At 71.1% G+C, this 17,138-nt stretch overlaps 4 protein-coding genes across 4 annotated transcripts; 2 read left to right on the top strand and 2 right to left on the bottom strand.

Annotated features, from left to right (window-relative positions):
• Positions 1–1,327: 1,327 nt before the first annotated feature.
• AURANDRAFT_10437 (hypothetical protein) lies at positions 1,328–3,490 on the top strand (the record flags this gene model as incomplete). Its single annotated transcript, XM_009039910.1, has 2 exons — positions 1,328–1,966; positions 2,057–3,490. Coding segments are annotated over 2 exons (2,073 nt in total), but the record flags the coding sequence as incomplete, so codon positions are not given.
• An 82-nt stretch (positions 3,491–3,572) lies between these two features.
• Positions 3,573–4,010, bottom strand: AURANDRAFT_28188 (hypothetical protein; the record flags this gene model as incomplete). Its single annotated transcript, XM_009040126.1, has 1 exon — positions 3,573–4,010. One exon carries the CDS (start codon positions 4,008–4,010, stop codon positions 3,573–3,575), a length of 438 nt encoding a protein of 145 aa, XP_009038374.1.
• Positions 4,011–11,964: 7,954 nt separating this feature from the next.
• On the bottom strand, positions 11,965–13,365 carry AURANDRAFT_37860 (hypothetical protein; the record flags this gene model as incomplete). The annotated part of the gene is made up of 3 exons (XM_009040125.1): positions 11,965–12,271; positions 12,467–12,992; positions 13,150–13,365. 3 exons carry the CDS (start codon positions 13,252–13,254, stop codon positions 11,982–11,984), a joined length of 921 nt encoding a protein of 306 aa, XP_009038373.1.
• Positions 13,366–13,494: 129 nt separating this feature from the next.
• Positions 13,495–15,085, top strand: AURANDRAFT_28490 (hypothetical protein; the record flags this gene model as incomplete). Its single annotated transcript, XM_009039911.1, has 3 exons — positions 13,495–14,058; positions 14,243–14,533; positions 14,705–15,085. The coding sequence occupies 3 exons, from the start codon at positions 13,495–13,497 to the stop codon at positions 15,083–15,085; spliced, it is 1,236 nt and encodes a 411-aa protein (XP_009038159.1).
• Positions 15,086–17,138: the final 2,053 nt, after the last annotated feature.

Raw genomic sequence — 17,138 nt, forward strand, 5'->3', positions numbered from 1 at the left:
GCGGAGGATGAAGAAGACGCGTCCGCGGACGACCGCGGCGACGACTGGCCCGAGCTGCCCTCGCCCTCCTCCTCCTCCTCCTCCTCCTCGGCGCCGGGGCCCTTGATGAAAAAGGAGGAGTCGAGGTAGACGAGGCCGTCGGCGGCCGCCTCCAGGTCCGGGCTCAGCGAGTGGGACCAGGCCGCGACGAGGAGCGTCGCGCCCGCTCTATGCACCGCGCGCGCGAGCGGCGCAAAGTCGCCGTCGCCGGCGACCAAAAGCAGCGCCGGCGCGCCGTCGGACGCGCTGTGGGAGTAGAGCATCTCGAGCGCGCGGCAGGCGATGTCGACGTCGACGCCCGCCTGGCGCCTTACGCGCACGGGCGTCGACAGCGGGCCCCGGTGCGGGCACTTGGCGTCGCAGCAGTCGCGGTTCCGGCAGACGACCTCGTCGACCTTGATGCGCGAGAACGACGTCTCGAAGCCCGCGCGGTTCAGCGACCGCTCGAGCTCCTTGCCGCCCGAGTCCATGCGGCCGTCGCGCGCGCCGCACCACACCGACTGCACGACGCGCCGCTCGAAGGCGGCCTCGAGGCGCCGGCGCAGCTGCCGCGGCCGCAGGGCCTTGAGCTCGCGCGACGACCAGCCGTTCAAATCGCTCGTCTCGTCGTGCTTCGCGCGCCGCGCGCCGACGTGCACGTAGGCCGCGTCGACGACGAGGTAGGCCATGGCCGTGTGGCTTTGTGGCTTTGTGGTGCGGCGGGGCCGCGCGCGCGGTGCGGCGCGGCCGCGCGTGTGTGGTGCGGCGCCTCGGGGTGGCTGCGCGCGCGGTCCGCACCGGCCGGCGGGCACGACGAAGTAGCCTCGACGTGACGAGGCGCCAAGCCGATCGACTCCGCTTCGAGAGCTGCTTCGAGGAAGCATGCGGCACTTCGCCATGTTGCAGTCCGCCGGGCGCTCAGGCTCGTGCGCGTAGCAGCAGCCCGAACACGAGTCTCCTCGTTGCACTCTTTGCGTTCGTCCGCTTGGCCGACGCGCCTCAGACCGGGCAACTGCCCCAAGTCGCTCGTTTTTTGTCGCCGCGCTCGGCGCGGCGCGCGTGGAGGCAGAGTGTGAGGACGACGATTCTGCGGCCTTCTTGCTGGACGCACCTTTCTCTGCTCGGCCCTATCCACGAGCCTGGAGGCGCCATCCATCCCAGGCGCGCTGGGCGGACGGCAACTTTCGACGATGCACTTGCCGCGGAGCTGGAAAGCTTGTCGATGCGTCGACGCCAAGTGAACATGGCGCGAGCGCTGTGGCTCGCCATGTTGGCCAGCGTCACCGACACGCTCGCGCCGCCGAGGCGCATCCCGCGCCTGCTTTTGGTCGACTGCTTCGACTCCTACACGCAGAACGTCGCCGGCTGGCTCGCGGAGGCGAGCCACGCGCGCCACGGCGGCGACGGCCCCGTCGCCGCGCACTGGCCCGACGTCGTGGCCCACGACGACCCGGCGTTGCTCGGCGCCCTGTCCGGCGACTTTTTGGCCGAGCGCTACGACGCGCTCGTGCTGTCGCCGGGGCCCGGCCACCCGTCCGAGGCGGCGTCGTTCGAAGGCACGGCCGCGGGCGCGGCGCTCCGCTGCGCGCCCGCGGGCCTGCCCGTGCTCGGCGTCTGCCTCGGCCACCAGGGCCTGGCGCTGCACCACGGCCTCGCCGTCGAGCGCCTCGGCGCGCCGCAGCACGGCCTCGTCGCGGAGGTCGCCCACGACGACGGCTCGAGGCTCTTCGCGGGCATGCCCCAGCGCTTCCGCGCGACGCGCTACCACTCGCTGACCGTCGCCGAGCCGCCGGCGGACTCCGAGCTCCGGGTCACGGCGCGCTGCTCGGCGAGCGGCGACGTCCTCGCGCTCGAGCACGGCTCCGCGCCGCGCTTCGGCGTGCAGTTCCACCCGGAGTCCGTCGCGACGCCCCTCGGCCGCGCCATCGCGACGAACTTCCTCGACGTCGTCGAGGCGGCGATGGCGCCCGGGGCGCCGACATCCCCGGCGCCGCCGCCGCCGCCGGAACGTATCGAAAAATCGACGTCGGAGTTCGAGATCCGCGCGACGCGCGCGCCGCTCGCGTCGCCCGCCGACGACGCGGCGGCGGCGTGCTACCGCGAGCTCTTCTACGGCGGCGCGGGCAGCTTCTGGCTCGACGGCGGCGGCTCCGCGGCGTCGCGCGTCGCCGTCGTCGGCGACGGCGCGGGCCCTTTGGGGTACGCGCTCACGCACGACGCGCGGCCCGGCGGCGGCGCGACGACCTGGCACGGCGGGCGGGCCGGGACGACGGCGGCGCCGCTGCTGGAGACGCTGCGGGCCGAGCTGGCGAAACTCGAGGGGCTCGCCGTCGTCGACCGCGCGAACGGCACGACGCTGGCGCCGCCGTTCGACTTCGCGCTGGGCTTCGTGGGCTACCTGGGCTACGAGATGCGCCGGGAGACGGCGGACTACAGCCCCGCGAGCGAGGCGCTGCCGCGGGACCGCGCCGACGAGCCCGACGCGGCCTTCGTGTTCGCGACGCGCGCCGTCGTCGTCGACGCCTGGGACGGCGCGGCCTGGATTTTGGAGCTCTCAAAAACCGGCGCCCCGCTGGACGACGCCTGGCACGACCGCGCGCTCGCCGTGCTGCGGGACGCGCCGGCGCCGGCCGACGCGCCGCCGGCGGACGTGTCCGTGCGGCCGCGCGTCGACGGCGAAGCCTACGGGAGACAAATAGAATCCGCGCTCGCGTCGATCCGCAGGGGCGACTCCTACGAGATCTGTTTGACGACGTCCTTCGGCGGCACCGTGCCGCCGCGCACGGACCCGCTGGCCGTCTACGAGCGGCTGCGATCGGGCAACCCGGCGCCGCACTCCGCGTTTTTAGATCTGCGGGCCGAGGCGGACTGCGCGGTCTGCTGCTCGTCGCCGGAGCGGTTCCTCAAGGTGACGCCCGGCGGGCGCGTCGAGGCCAAGCCCATCAAGGGCACGGCCGCGCGGTCCGATGACGCGGGCGAGGACCGGAGGCGGGCGGACGCGTTGCGGAACTGCGTGAAATCGCGCGCGGAGAATTTGATGATCGCGGACCTGCTGCGCAACGACCTCGCGCGGTCCTGCGAGCCGGGCAGCGTGCGCGTGCCCAAGCTCGCCGCCGTCGAGTCCTTCGCGACCGTGCACCAGCTCGTGACGACGGTCCGGGGAGACCTCGCGGCCGGCAACAACGCGCTCGACGCGGTCGCCGCGGCGTTCCCGCCGGGGTCCATGACGGGCGCGCCGAAGCGGCGCACGACGGAGCTCATCGACGCCCTCGAGCGGCGGGACCGCGGCGCCTACGCGGGCGCGCTCGGGTTCTTCTCGCCGAACGGCGCCGCGGATCTGAACGTCGTCATCCGCACGGCCGTGCTCTCGTCGCTGGCGTCGCGCGCGCCGCGCGTCGAGATCGCCGCCGGCGGCGCGCTGACGGCGCTCTCCGACGTCGCCGACGAGTGGGCCGAGGTCACGCTCAAGGCCGACGCGGTCCGCGCCGCGCTCGCGGCGGGAGCCCGGGTCGCGCGGCCGTCGAACGTGACCTTCGCGCGCTAACACCCACCAATTACCCGGCGAGGGGGATGTCCTGGAGCTCTCGTCGCGAGCAGAGGTACTCGCCGAGGACGATCATGACGACGAGCGCGGACCCGTGGCAGAGCCACCACGTCCAGTGCGGCAGCTCGAGCTCGCTGTAGGCGAGGCAGGCGGCGAGGTGGCAGGCGTGCATGGTCACGGCGAAGTCGAGGCACTTGCGCGACTTCTCGACGACGACGGCGAGGAGAAACGCGCCCGCGAGGCCGCCGACGAGGACGCCGAGGACCTCGAGGCCCGCGGACGTCGTCTCGAAGTCGAACTTCTGGCCCGTCGAGAAGAAGCGGTCCATGGACAGCGGCAGCCCGTAGAGCAGGTGGCAGCAGATGAAGTAGGCGCCCAGCAGCGCGTAGTAGAGGCACTGCAGCGCGGCGATCTCGAGGCAGATGAGCAGCGGGTCGTGTTTCTTCATCTTGCTGAACATAGAACGCGGCGCCTCCTCGTCCGTTCCCGTGTCGGGCCGGCGGCGCGCCCCGCGCCTGTAGGTCCAGATACGAGCAATGCTGGCGCGCGGAGTGTGGCGGGTCGCGGTCGACGCGGCGGCGGTGCGAGCTCTTGTGGACACGGCTCGGACAAAAGACGCATTCCTTCTTGAAAGTGCTTGAGCCTCCCCATCGTGTTGTTCGGGGCTCTCCCGCGCCGTTGCTCCACGCCCATGCACTCGTCGCACCTGGCCGAGTGGTTCGCGGCGCCCCGGAGCTCGTCCTCCCCGCCGAGCTCGTCGTCGGCGGCCCGGCGCCTCGACGCCGACGCGCTCCTCGGCGTCTGCGACATGCTGGCCCTGCCCGGCGTCGGCGCGGCCGCGGGCGTCGCCAAGTGCTGGGCGGCGGCGGCGGCCGCGAGCGCCGCCGGGCGGACGGCGGAGCTCGGCGAGCTGCTGCGGGCGCGCGTCAACGGGCTGCGCGCGTCGTTCGCGGACGTGGGGTGCGAGGGCTGCCCCGCCGCGGTCCACGGGCCCCTGCCCCGCGAGGAGCGGCGCTACAACCTCTGGTCCTACGGCTCGTCCCGCGAGCTCCGCAAGGCCCTCGCGAACGAGGAGTCGCTCTTTCCCCTCGTGCAGACGGTGTGCGCGTCGCACCGGGGCCGCGCCGAGGCCGCGCTCCGCCTCGTGGTGCGGCTCCAGGACCTCCTCAAGGCGCCGGTCTACATCGAGCACCGCGTCGAGGCGCACCCCCACGACCAGCGCTCCGTGACGAGCCTCTACGTCCACAAGGCGCGGCTCCGCGTGAACATAACGACGGTCATCTAGGTCGATCGTCGCGGTTTCTCTGCCGTTTCTCCGCGGGCCCGCCGCCCCCACGACGGCGCGAAAGCGAAGAGCTGTCAATTTAGGCAGAGGGCGTCGGAGCCCCCGGCGGGCGCGGCCGTCACGCGCCGCGGCCGCATCGCTTCCGGAACCAGTTGGGCACGCAGCTCACGCGCTCGCGCCGCCGCCGCGGGAAGGCCTCGTCGCGGAAGAAGGACTCGGAGCGGCTCAGGCCCAGGTCGCCGAGGCCCAGCGCCTCGAGCGCGCAGTTTTGCTCGTGCCTCGCCAACGCCGACGCGGTCAGCCGCGTGCCCCCGCCGTCGTCCGGCGCGTCGTCGCCGTCGAAGGCGCTCGCGGGACCCAGCGAGTGCAGCTCGAGGTCCACGGACGTCTTGCACCGTCGCAAGCTAGAGTACTTTGTGGATCTGCTCGACCGCGACTCGTCAAATTCAGCGACCGCCGCGTCGTCGCGCGACCGCGATTTTTCCTGGGACGACGCCGAGCCCTCGTTCCACGCGGCTCGTCTCAGGAGGACTGTGAGCATGGCGTTTGGGATGCGGCGAAGCTGCGGCACCCTCGCGCTTCCCTCGCAGGGCGCCAAGTTCGGCGCCTGCTGTTCGGCACCATCAAGATCGGCGCACGTTTGCCGCAACATGCAGCTGAGGACTCCTCCTGCACGCGTGTTACCCAAGCATGAGGCGGCGACGCATGTCCGCCGCGCTCGGCAAGGCGGGCGGCGGCGGCGGCGGCGCGTCCGCCAACGCGGCGACGTCCTCCTCCCCCATCACCTCCACGAACAGCGCCTTCGTCGGGCTGTCCAAGCCCGGGTGGTCGACGCCGCGCATGACGAGCTCGTCCGAGTCGTCGGAGTCGTAGTCGTCGGCCCGGGGCAGGTACGCGGTGTTGCACTCGCCCGTCAGCACGACGTAGGCGTCGCGGCCCGGCAGTCGGACCGCCGCGGCGCTCGACCGTACCGCGGCGCACGGCAGGTCGTACGCCGGCGCGAGCGCGGGCGTCGACGACGGGAGCGATTCTGTGATTGGCCTTACGTCCGAGTCGCCACTGACGCCGCGGTCGACGTCCAGCGCGACGACGCGCGGGTCCGGGTCCTCGCTGTTCGACGAGCCGCCAAAGAGGAGCACGTGGCGCGCGACCGGAAGGCAGCAGCCCGTGCGCACCGCTGGCGCGTCCGCGGTTGGCTGCTGAAATTCGAGGAAGACCGGCCAGGGGGAGGGTTCGTGGCACCCGGGTTCGTCTTCGGGTTGCCACACATTGACGACGTCGACGTCTCCGCGCATCTCGTCACCGTCAGCGCTCCGGACCGCGCCCCCTACGAGGAAGAGGCGACCCATCCGTGCCGAGTCGCGGAAGAACGCGGCGCCGTGCCCCGCGCGCTCGACGAAGCTGCCGATGAAGTTCCACGCGAGTGTCTCGACGTCCAGGAGCCACGTATCTGCGAGACAGCGGTTCGCCAATCCGCCGTAGACCACGAGATGCCGGTCGGATATGAGCGTCGCGCTGTGGAACGCTCGCGCCACCGGCTTCGCCCCAAAAGGGCGCCTCACGCTCCCTGTCGTCGGCGGCGAGGACCACGTCGGGACGCCGGCCTCGTCGAAGTCCACGAACCACGGGTCCATGCTCAGCGTCTCGTCGCCCCAGCCGCCGATGACGACGCCGCGCGCGCCGAGCGACGTGAAAGTGTGGCCGCGGCGCGGCTGCGGCCACGGGCCGGGGCCCCTCTCGACCGCGACGACGCTCACGGGCGTCGGATGCGGTCCCGGCGGCGCGCGGACCTCGAAGAGGTCGTCGAGCACGGGGCCGATGTTGCCCCGGTACGTGCCGCCGAAGAGGTACGCGCGGCCGGCGACGGCGGCGGCCGCCGCGCCCGTGCGGTGCAGGATCCGCCGGTCCGCGCAGTTGACGTGGACGGGCTGGAAGCGGAGCATCGCGCACGCGCGGAGCGCCGCGTAGCGCTTCGCGAGGGGCCCGGCGGCGCTCCCGGCCCGCGAGCCGAGCAATTCGAGCTTCGACCGCCAGAGCGTCCGCGCCGACGCCTCGTCGGCCTCGCGGAAGGCGACGCGCTGCGCGCGCTTGCAGGCGGCGCCGAAGGCGCCGATGGTCGGCACGTCGACGAAATGGAGGACGAGGACCTGGAGATCGCTGCTGCACGCGTTGACCCAGTCCACGGGAGGCATGGTGTTTTTGGAGCGACGCGCGTTCTAGGCCGGGCTCACCGAGCTCATAAGCAGCCCCTTCCGCCGAGCATCAACGTCGTCCTTGCCGCTCTCCTTGACGCGGCCTTGGCAGCGAGTACTGAGGAGCTCGACGACCGCACTGCGCGCGCGCCACCGCCGCGCGACCCCGCGCCGCCGCCGCCGCCGCGCCGCGACCCGCCGCGACCCGCGCCGCCGCCGGAACCGGTCTCAAACCCCGCGACGGCGCCATGGGCGGCTCGAGCAAGCTCGACAAGCTCAAGGCGCTGCAAAAGGAGGGGAAGAAGGGCATCGTCGTCGACAAGACGTTCGGCATGAAGAACAAGAAGGGCAAGAAGGCCCAGGACATGGCGAAGCAGATCGCCACGAGCAAGGCGGCCGCCGCGAACTACGACCCCGAGAAGGCGAAGCGCGAGAAGAAGAACGCGAAGATCGCGCGCATCGAGCAGGAGATGGAGCTCAAGGCGCTCTTCAGCGAGGGTTTAAGTATTACGGTCAAGAAGAAGGACCTGCACAAGAAGAAGACGGGCGCCGAGTCGTCCGGCGGCGGCGGCGGCGGCGGCGCGGGCGTCCACTACGACGACGCGTGGGCCGAGTCCGAGCTCGCCAAGGCGGGCCAGTCCGCGCCCGGCGGGCAGCTGACGCTCGAGCAGCGCATCGAGCAGAAGCGCAAGGAGCTCGCGGCGAGCGGCAAGAAGGGCACGCCCGTGACGCCCGAGACGTTCGCCAAGTGGAAGGCGGCGAAGGCGGCCAAACTCCTCAAGGAGAAGCTCGCGGCGGCCAAGGCCGAGGAGCTCAAGAAGAAGGGCGGCAAGTCCGTCCTCTCCGGCAAGGACTTGTACGCGCTGAAGAAGGACCTCTTCGTCGACGACGCGGAGGCCGACGACGGGCCCATCGAGCGCGAGAAGGAGGCCGCGGACGAGGGCTACGACGAGAACGGCGCGGCGTTGGACCAGGAGGAGAGCAGGCCAGTCGACGCCGCGGGCGTCGAGGTCACCATCGACGGCGCGGCGACGGCCGTCAACGCCGCGCTCTACGGCGGCGACGACGGCATCGACGACCTCGACGACCTCGACGACCTCGACGACGACTAGGGGTGCTCGGGGTTAATGGTTCCTAACTAGTGCCCTTTGTTCTCGTTGTGTGTGGGGTATGTGCCCCGCGGGGGATTTTGGAACGGAAAGTGAACGCACCTATTTTTTTAGCGACTTCACGAGCACAACAACGTGAAGTAGTAGTCGGTTAGAGAAGCAGCCCACGGGTCTTCGGGGAAGATGTCAGGCGCGCTCCTCCTCCTCGCACTCGCGCCTCTCGTCGGCGGCCGGCGGCCGCGGCGCCTCGAGAAGCTCGCGTCGGACTACGACTCTCTCGTGAGCGCCGTCGCGCACGACGAGACGACGAGCACGGTGCGCGTGAAGCTGGCCGACAGCGCCACGCCCGTGCCCCTGGAGCACGCCGTCGGCGGCGCGCCGCGGCGGACCTTCCGCCCCGCGGGCGTCCACGAGGCGCGGCACGTCGCCGCGGGGCTCGACCGCTGGTGGAGCTTCACGTTCCCCGACGCGGCGCTCGCGTTGGAAGCGCTGGAGGCGATGCTCGACGACGAGCTGCTCGAGGGTGACATCACGACCTGCGAGCTCGCCATGAAGGTGAATGTGTTAGCCCCGCCGCCCGGTGGGGGCGGCGGCGGCGGCGGCGGCCGGCCGCCGAAGCCGAAGCCCCGGCCTCATCCGACGACGGCGCCGACGCCGGCGCCGGAGGTCTCGTCCGACGACGGCCCCGGCGACCCGTCCGCCACCTACGAGGACCCGGACGACCCCTACTACGACCTCTACCAGAAGAGTGTCTTCGAGAGCCTCCGGGTCCCCGACGCGTGGGCGCTCGGCGCCGGCCGGACGGACGTCGTCGTCCAGATCATCGACACGGGCTCCCAGTGGCACGCGGACCTCGTCGGCAACCGCTGGGAAAACGCCGGCGAGGTCTGCGGCAACGGCCTCGACGACGACGGCAACGGCTACGTCGACGACTGCTACGGCTACAACCACGCGGACGGCCACGGCGGCGACGACCTGTCCACGTACAACAGCCACGGCGTCCACTGCGCGGGCAACGTCGCGGCGAGCACGAACAACGGCGTCGGGATCGCCGGCGTCGCCGGCGACGGCAGCGTGACGATCATGACGTCCGTCCTCTTCGGCAACACGGCGACGACGGGCGACGCGGAGGCGCTGGTCTACGGCGCGGACAACGGCGCCCACGTCTCGTCCAACTCCTGGGGCTGGCTCGGCAGCACGAGCTTCTACGGCGGGGCCGTCCAGGACGCCGTCGACTACGCGACGGACCTGGGCGTCGTCGTCCTCGCCGCCGCGGGCAACGACGACGACGACAACTGGCACTGGCCCGCGCGCTACGACCGCGTCTACGCCGTCGCCGCGACGGACGCGACCGGCGCCAAGGCGTCCTTCTCCAACTACGGCGACTGGGTCGACTTCGCCGCGCCGGGCGAATCCATCGTCTCGCTCGTCAACGACGGCGGCTACTCGGCCATGTCGGGCACGTCCATGTCGACGCCCTTGGTGGCGGGCATCGTCGCCTTCGGCCTGAGCCTCACGAACGACGCGGCGCTCGTGAACCGCACGCTCGTGCGCAAGTGCCTCCGCGACACCGCCCTGGACGTCGGCGACCTCAACAGCCGCGAGATCGGCAAGTACGTCCAGGCCGACGGCTTCGTCGCGTGCGTCTCCGACATCGACACGCCGTCGTCCCCGCCGTCGACGACGCCGCGGCCGACGGCACTCGAGACCGCCGCGCCGACGGACGCGTTCTGCACGGAGTTCGTCCTCGCGGGCGGCGACGCGTACAACGACGACAAGATGGGCACCTACGCGGTCCTGCCGGGCGAGTTCTGCGGCGGCAAGCACAAGTACCGCTGCGTCGACTGCGCCTACGAGCTGGACCTGAACGCGTACTACTACTCGGGCTATCCGCTCTGGGCCATCGGCGAGAAGGACTGCGGCGACCTCAACGTCTGGTTCTACAGCCTCTCCGGCGCGGAGACGCCGGACCTCTCCACGGAGACGTGGTACGAGGAGGCCGCCGAGCTCTCGGCCTTTTACCCGAACGCCGGCCTGACGCTGACCTGCGCGAGCTACGCGCACGGTTCGACGGACGCGCCGAGCGCCGTGCCGACGAGCGAGCCGACTCCCGCGCCAGCCGCCGCGCCCGACGCGCCCAGCGCCGTTCCGACGAGCGAACCGACGCCCGCGCCGCTCGCCGCGCCCACGGCGACGAAGGCGCCGAACGCGACCGCGGATCTCTCGCCGACGTACGCGCCGACCCGAATCCCGACGTCCGAGCCGACGCCCGCGCCGACGCCGCGGCCGACCTACGCGCCCTCGCTCGCGCGCCCCACGTACAACACCAGCGCGCCGACGCCGGTCAGCGCCGCGCCGTCGCTCGCGCCGTCGGGGGCGCCCGTCGCGGCGCCCACGACGCCGCGGCCGTCGTCGACGCCGAAGCCGACGGCGTCCTACTGCACGGCGTTCGTGCTCTCCGGCGGGTTCTCCTACAACTCCGGCAAGCTGGGCACGTACCGCGCCACCGGCGACTTCTGCGACGGGAGGCCCGTCTACGCGTGCGTCGACTGCGCCTACGAGCTCGAGCTCACGGCGTTCTACTACGCCGGCTACCCGCTCTGGGCCATCGGCGAGAACGGCTGCGGCGACCTCGACGTCTGGTTCTACAGCCCGTCGACGGCGGCGACGCCGGACCTCGCGGACGGCTGGTACGAGGAGACGGACGCGACGTCGCAATTCGCCTTCAACGGCGACCTGGCGCTCACCTGCGTGAGCTACGACCTCGGCGTCCCCGCGCCGACGGGCGCCCCGACGCCGCGGCCCCGGCCGACGCCGACGACGCGGCCGACGTCGCCGGCGCCCGAGCCCGCGCCGACGGCGATCGCCGCCGCGGCGCCGACGGCGGCGGCGGGCTACGACCCGTCGCCCGTCCCCGCGCCCGCGCCGTCGCCCGCGCCCACCGCGCCGACGCCGGCGCCGTCGCTCGCGCCCGCGCCCGCGCCGTCGGCGGCGCCCGCGCCCGCGCCGACGACGGCCGCGCCTTCGGAGGCGCCCACGGCGGCGCCGGTCCCCGCGCCGACGACGGCCGCGCCGTCGCCCGCGCCGACGCCGCGCCCGTCCGTCGCGCCCTCGACGGCCCGGCCCTCGGCGGCGCCGCGGCCGGCCCCGACGCCGGCGCCGGTCACTCCCGCCCCGACGCCGCGGCCGACGGCGCCGCCCGCGCCCGCGCCGACGTCGAGTTGCCGCGACTCGACGAGCTGGTACCGCACCGTGCGACGGAAGGACTGCGCGTACGTCGCGCGGCACCCAACGAAGATGTGCGGCACGAGGGGCGTCGACGACGTGCGCGCGGAGGACGCCTGCCCCGCGGCGTGCGGCGCCTGCGACGACGACGCGACCGTAGCGCCGACATCGGCCTCGTCGGACGAGTGCTCCGACAGCGCGTCGTGGTACTACAAGAAGAGCAAGAAGACGTGCGCCACCTTCGTGAGCAAGAAGCCGAAGAAGAATTGCAAGCGCAAGGGCGTGGACGACGTGCGCGGTCGCGACGCCTGTCCAGCGACGTGCGGCGGCTGCGACGCCGGCGACGAGGCGGACGACGCCGAGTGCCAGGACTCGTCGAGCTGGTACTCCAAAAAATCCAAGAACGGGTGCGACTGGGCGAGCAAGAAGTCCAAGAACTGCAAGAAGAAGGACGAGTTCAAGGTCAAGGCCCTCGAAGCCTGTCCCGCGACGTGCGGCGCGTGCGGAGACTAACGACGGCAGGCGTAGTCGGGCCGGGGGCGCTTCTCGATGCGTCTCTCTCCCCCGGACGGGGCTCGGGCTTCCCCCACTCACAAGCGCCCACCGCATTACAGGAAGTACTCCGGCACGGGGCTCTTCTGGGGCACGCCGCGCAGCTCCTGGGCCGCGGCCTCGAAGATCTGGAAGTTGCGGCCGAGGTCGTCGTCGAGCTCGAGGATCGCGGCGACGTTGCCGCAGCGGTAGCAGTAGTTCGGCGCGGACCAGACCGTCACCAGGGTCGCGTTGAAGAGGGGCTTGTGGCCCTCCATGACGAGCTGGTGCGCGCGCGCGATCAACGTCAGCCGGTTCGCGGCGTTGAACTTCTCGACGACGTCGCCGCCGAAGAGGTAGCCCGCGCCTACGACGCAGGGACGGTCGCGCAAACGCATAGAACGGCCGGACTTCCAAACATCCAAGGATGCGGTCAGATCAGATATTTGGTATGTTTTTTTGGCAAATGTCGTCACGCGGCGCCGTTTTGGTCGCTCGGAATAGCGCGAGTCTACCTCCCTCCGCACGAAAACACGAAAGAAAGAGGACGCCGCCAAAGCACCTCGCGGCGAGAGGCCCCAGCCCGCGATCTCCTCCGGGTCGGACCACATCAGATCGCACATCGCGCCGTCGTGCGGCACCTCCTGCTTGCGGTCGATGGTGCGGATCTGGTCGAGCGTGTTGATGGACGGGCTCAGGCCCCCGTGGACGCAGAAGACGCTGTCGTCGACGATGGCCGACAGGCTCAGGAAGTCGAAGACCTCCGTGCAGTACTTCCAGACGTTGACGGAACCGTACTTTCGCAGGCACTCGTCGTAGAAGCCGTAGACCTGCGTGATCTGGCGGCTCTCGTGGTTGCCGCGGATCAGCGTGATGCGGTCCGGGTGCCGGACCTTCAACGCCAGCAACAGCAGGAAGGTCTCGACGGAGTAGTGGCCGCGGTCGACGAAGTCGCCGAGGAAGAGGTAGTTCCTCCCCGGGCAGTCGCCGCCGACGCGGAACAGCTCCAGCAGGTCGTAGAACTGGCCGTGGATGTCGCCGCAGATCGTCACGGGCGCGTCCACGCGCTGCACGTTGCTCTCGTCGACCTGCGAGGACGCGCGCGTCTCGGACCGCGTTCGAACCGAGCGGCGCGCGGCGCGCGCGGCGCGCGCGCCGCGGGGACGAGGGTCCCGCGGGGCGCGCGCGCGCGCACGACGCGCGCGCGGCGGCGGCGGCCCCGGCGCGGCGGACGCGGCGGCGCGCGAGGATCTCCTTGGCCATCTCGCAGAGCACGCGCACCTCATTCTCGTCGAGCACGTCGCAGTTGCGCAGCTGCGCGATGGCCTTGTCGAGGTCGAGTGTCGGCATGCCCGGCGCGGGCGCGGCGCGCCGCGAGCGTTCGCGTGTGGCGCTCCGGCGGTGTCTCGCGAGCCCACTCGACTTTCCTGTTGGTGCCGCGCCGGCGGCGGCGCAGTCGTCTCTCGTCGCTCTGCACCTCGCCGGAATGTTGGCAATGCCCCGACAAAGTGCCTGCAACCTCGACCTCGCAGCTTCCAAACGATGCCGATGTCTCTCGAGTAGGCAGCCCGCCGCTGCACAAAACGCGCCATGGCCGACGACGCGGGCCCCGCCGGCGGCGTGTCCGTCATGCTGCGCATCCGGCCGCGCAACGCGAAGGAGCAGGAGGGCGACGACTGCTGGAGCTGGAGCGACGACGCCATCGTCGAGGTGGGCCCGTCGGGCAACAAGCGCTACGCCTACGACCGCTGCTTCGCGCCCGGCGTCGGGAACAAGGAGGTCTACGAGTGCTGCGGCAAGCCCGTCGTCGCCGGCGCCCTCCGGGGCGTCAACGGGACCATCTTCACGTACGGGCAGACCGGCTCGGGCAAGACGCACAGCATCCTCGGCGTGCCGAGCGACCCGGGCATCCTCCAGCGCACGGTCGCCGACATCTTCGCCGCCGTCGACGAGCGGCCGGACTCGAACTGGACCGTGCGCGTGAGCTACATGGAGGTCTACAACGAGGAGATCAACGACCTGCTCGCCGCGGCGGACGGCGACGACAAGCGCCGGGGCAAGAACCTCAAGATCGTCAGCGACGACCCGGTCAAGGGCGCCGTCATCGCGGGCCTCTCGGAGACGGCCGTCGAGCACGCGACGGCGCTGCTCGACGTCATCCGGAGCGGCGAGAGCCAGGGCAGCACAAGAGAGCGAAATTCCCAACGTCAAAGGCTCATATCTCGGCCATTTTCCACTCGTTTCGGCTGATCTTTGGACGAGCGATCATCTCTCGGAACGGCCTCGACGCGTGGATGCCTTTTTTGGAACGCGCGCGCGCGGAACACTCACGTTGAAGCGACTTGAATCACTCTTGTGCTGCCCAGGCGAGAGCGCGCGCGCCTACGGGTCCACGGAGATGAACGACAAGAGCTCGCGGTCCCACACGATCTGCAAGCTCTCCATCGACAGCGAGGAGACCTTCGAGGGCGACGGCGACGACGACCTGAGCCGCCGCGTCGTCAAGCGCGCGGCGTGCCTGAGCCTCGTGGATCTCGCGGGCAGCGAGCGGCAGAAGTCGACGGGCGCGTCGGGCGCGCGGCTCAAGGAGGGGTCGAACATCAACCGGAGCCTGCTCACGCTCGGCCGCGTCATCAACAAGCTCACGGAGCAGGCGAACCGGGACCAGCGCGAGAAGCGCCGCGAGCACCGGCGGTCGCTCGCGGCCGCGGCCGACCGGCCGCCCGACAAAAAGCCACCCGCGCGCGCGTCGTTCCACCACGGCGCGCGGCACCGCGCCGCGAGCCACGGCGGCGACGAGGTCATCATCCCCTACCGCGAGTCCAAGCTCACGCGCATCCTGAAGCAGTCGCTCGGCGGCAACGCGCGGACGACGATCCTGTGCACGATGACGACGGCGCCCGTGCACCTCGACGAGTCGCTGTCGACGCTGCGCTTCGGCCAGCTCTGCAAGCTCATCAAGAACGCGGCCCAGGAGAACGTGCAGATGACCGACAAGATGGTCGCGGCCAGGGCAGCAAAAGAGAGCGACATGCCCAACTTCAAAGGCTCCTTTCTCGGCCGGTTTCCACTCGTTTCGGCTGATTTTTGGACGAGCGATCATCTCTCGGAACGGTCTCGAAGCGTGGATGCTATGTCCGGAAAACGCGCGCGCCAAACACGCACAATGAAGCGACGTTGAATCACTCTTTTCCCGCCCAGGTCGCGGCGCGGCTCCAGCAGGAGGTGTCGGACCTGAAGCAGGAGCTGTCGCGCGTCAAGAGCGCGGTGGCGGAGCACGGCGGCGAGGACTTCGCGAACCTCGTCGAGGGCCACGAGACGTCGGCCTTCGCCGTCGTCGCGAAGCGCGAGCGCGAGCACTCGGGGGAATTAGAGGCGCGGCTGCACCACGTCACGAAAGAAAAGGAGGTCCTGGACGACGTCGTCCACGGGTTGCGCCAGCAGCTCCTGGACCACGACCGCGAGCTCAGCGAGAAGGCGCGGGCCGCGCTCGAGGCGAAGGAGCGCGACTGCGAGGCGAAGATCAGTGTGGAAACCAACCACTGGTTCAGGGAGTCCTGACCAAACTTCAAACAATTCTATCTCGGTCAAATCGAAGTCGATTCGGCTGATTTTTGGACGAATCGATTCCTCTCCTCGAGTTCTCTAGGCACAGCCAAAGAGCTTGCGTCGAAACGTTCGCATACGCTCACATTGAAGTCGGGTTGAAGATTTGGTTTCCACACAGGCGAAGATCGAAGAAGCGGAGAAGGCGACGGCGGACCTCGGCGTGCGCAAGAAGCAGCTCAAGGAGCAGAAGCAGCACGCCCAGACCCTGGTCGCCGACCTCGACTCGCGCGAGAACGCCATCCGGCGGCGCTGCGTCCTCATCGCCAAGGCCCAGGACGCCTTCGCGGCCGCGGCGGCCGCCGTGTCGCGCGAGAAGGCCGCGGCCGTCGACGCGCGGACCGACGCCCAATCGAAGCTCGCCGCCGCCGGCGACGCCGCGGCGACGGCGTCAAATGCCCTCGCCGCCGCCCGGCAGGAGCGCTCCGCCTGCGCGGCGTCGGCCGACGCCGTCGCCGTCGAGCTCGACCGCGCCGACGCGGCGCGGCGCCGCGTGGCACTCACATCTTCAACCCGACTTCAATGTGCGCGTGTTTGAAGGTTTCGACGCAAGCGCTTCGGCTGGGCTACGAGAACTCGATGCGAGCAATCGGTCCGTCCAAAAATCAGCCGAATCGACTTCGAGTTGACCGAGCTCGAGAATTCCAAAGTTTGGTCGGGACGTCCCGAACCGGCGGTTGATTCCCACGCAGGCGCGGCGCGCGCTCGAGGGCCGCGAGGCGACGTGCGTCGAGCGCGAGCACACGGTGAAGCGCAACCTGAAGCGCGTGGCCCTGGAGCTCGACGCGACGCGCGTCGAGCGCGACGACGCCGCGCGCGTCGCCGAGACCGCGGCGCGCGAGGTCGACGCGGCCGCGGCCGCGAACGCCGCGGCGGGCGCGCTGCTGGGCGAGGCCATGATGAAGCACGCCATGGCGACCATCGAGGCGAACCGCGCCAAGGACGCCAGGGCCGAGCTGCTGGCCCGCGAGGAGGCCTGCGAGTCCTTCTGCGACGCGCTCGAGGACCGCGAGGCCGCGCTCGCGGAGCGGCTCGCGGACGTGGAGCGGCGGGAGCCGCGGCTCCGCGACGTCGAGGACCGCGAGCGCGTCCTCGTGGCGGCGGAGGCGGACCTGCTGGCGCGGCGCCGGGGCCTGGAGGCGGAGCTCGCGGCGATCCGGGACACGCACGCGCTCCAGCTCAAGAACACGGACGACGTGTTGGGCGAGCAGCTCGAGGCGGCCAAGGCCTCGCATCGGGACCTCAAGGCGGCCCGCGCGGCGCTCGACAAAGCGGACGAGACGCGCGACGCCGCCGCGGCCGCGGCCGCGGCCGCCGCCGCCGCGCGGGAACGGAACGCGAGCCGGCGGAAGCTCCGCGCGCTCCAGGGCAGGAAAAGGGTGATTCAACGTCGCTTCAACGTGAATGTTCCGCGCGTGCGCGGTCCGGAACAATCATCCACGCTTCGAGACCGTTCCGATAGATGATCGCTTGTCCAAAAGTCAGCCGAAACGAGCGGAAAACGACCGAGATAGGAGCCTTTGAAGTTGGGAATTTCGCACCCTTTTCCTGCCCAGGCGCGCTCGACGACGCGCGGCGCGAGGCCGAGGAGGCCCTGGCGCACCGGCCGCCGGCGACCATCGACAAGA

Source organism: Aureococcus anophagefferens (assembly GCF_000186865.1).
Source record: "Aureococcus anophagefferens unplaced genomic scaffold AURANscaffold_13, whole genome shotgun sequence".
Lineage (NCBI taxonomy): Eukaryota > Pelagophyceae > Pelagomonadales > Pelagomonadaceae > Aureococcus > Aureococcus anophagefferens.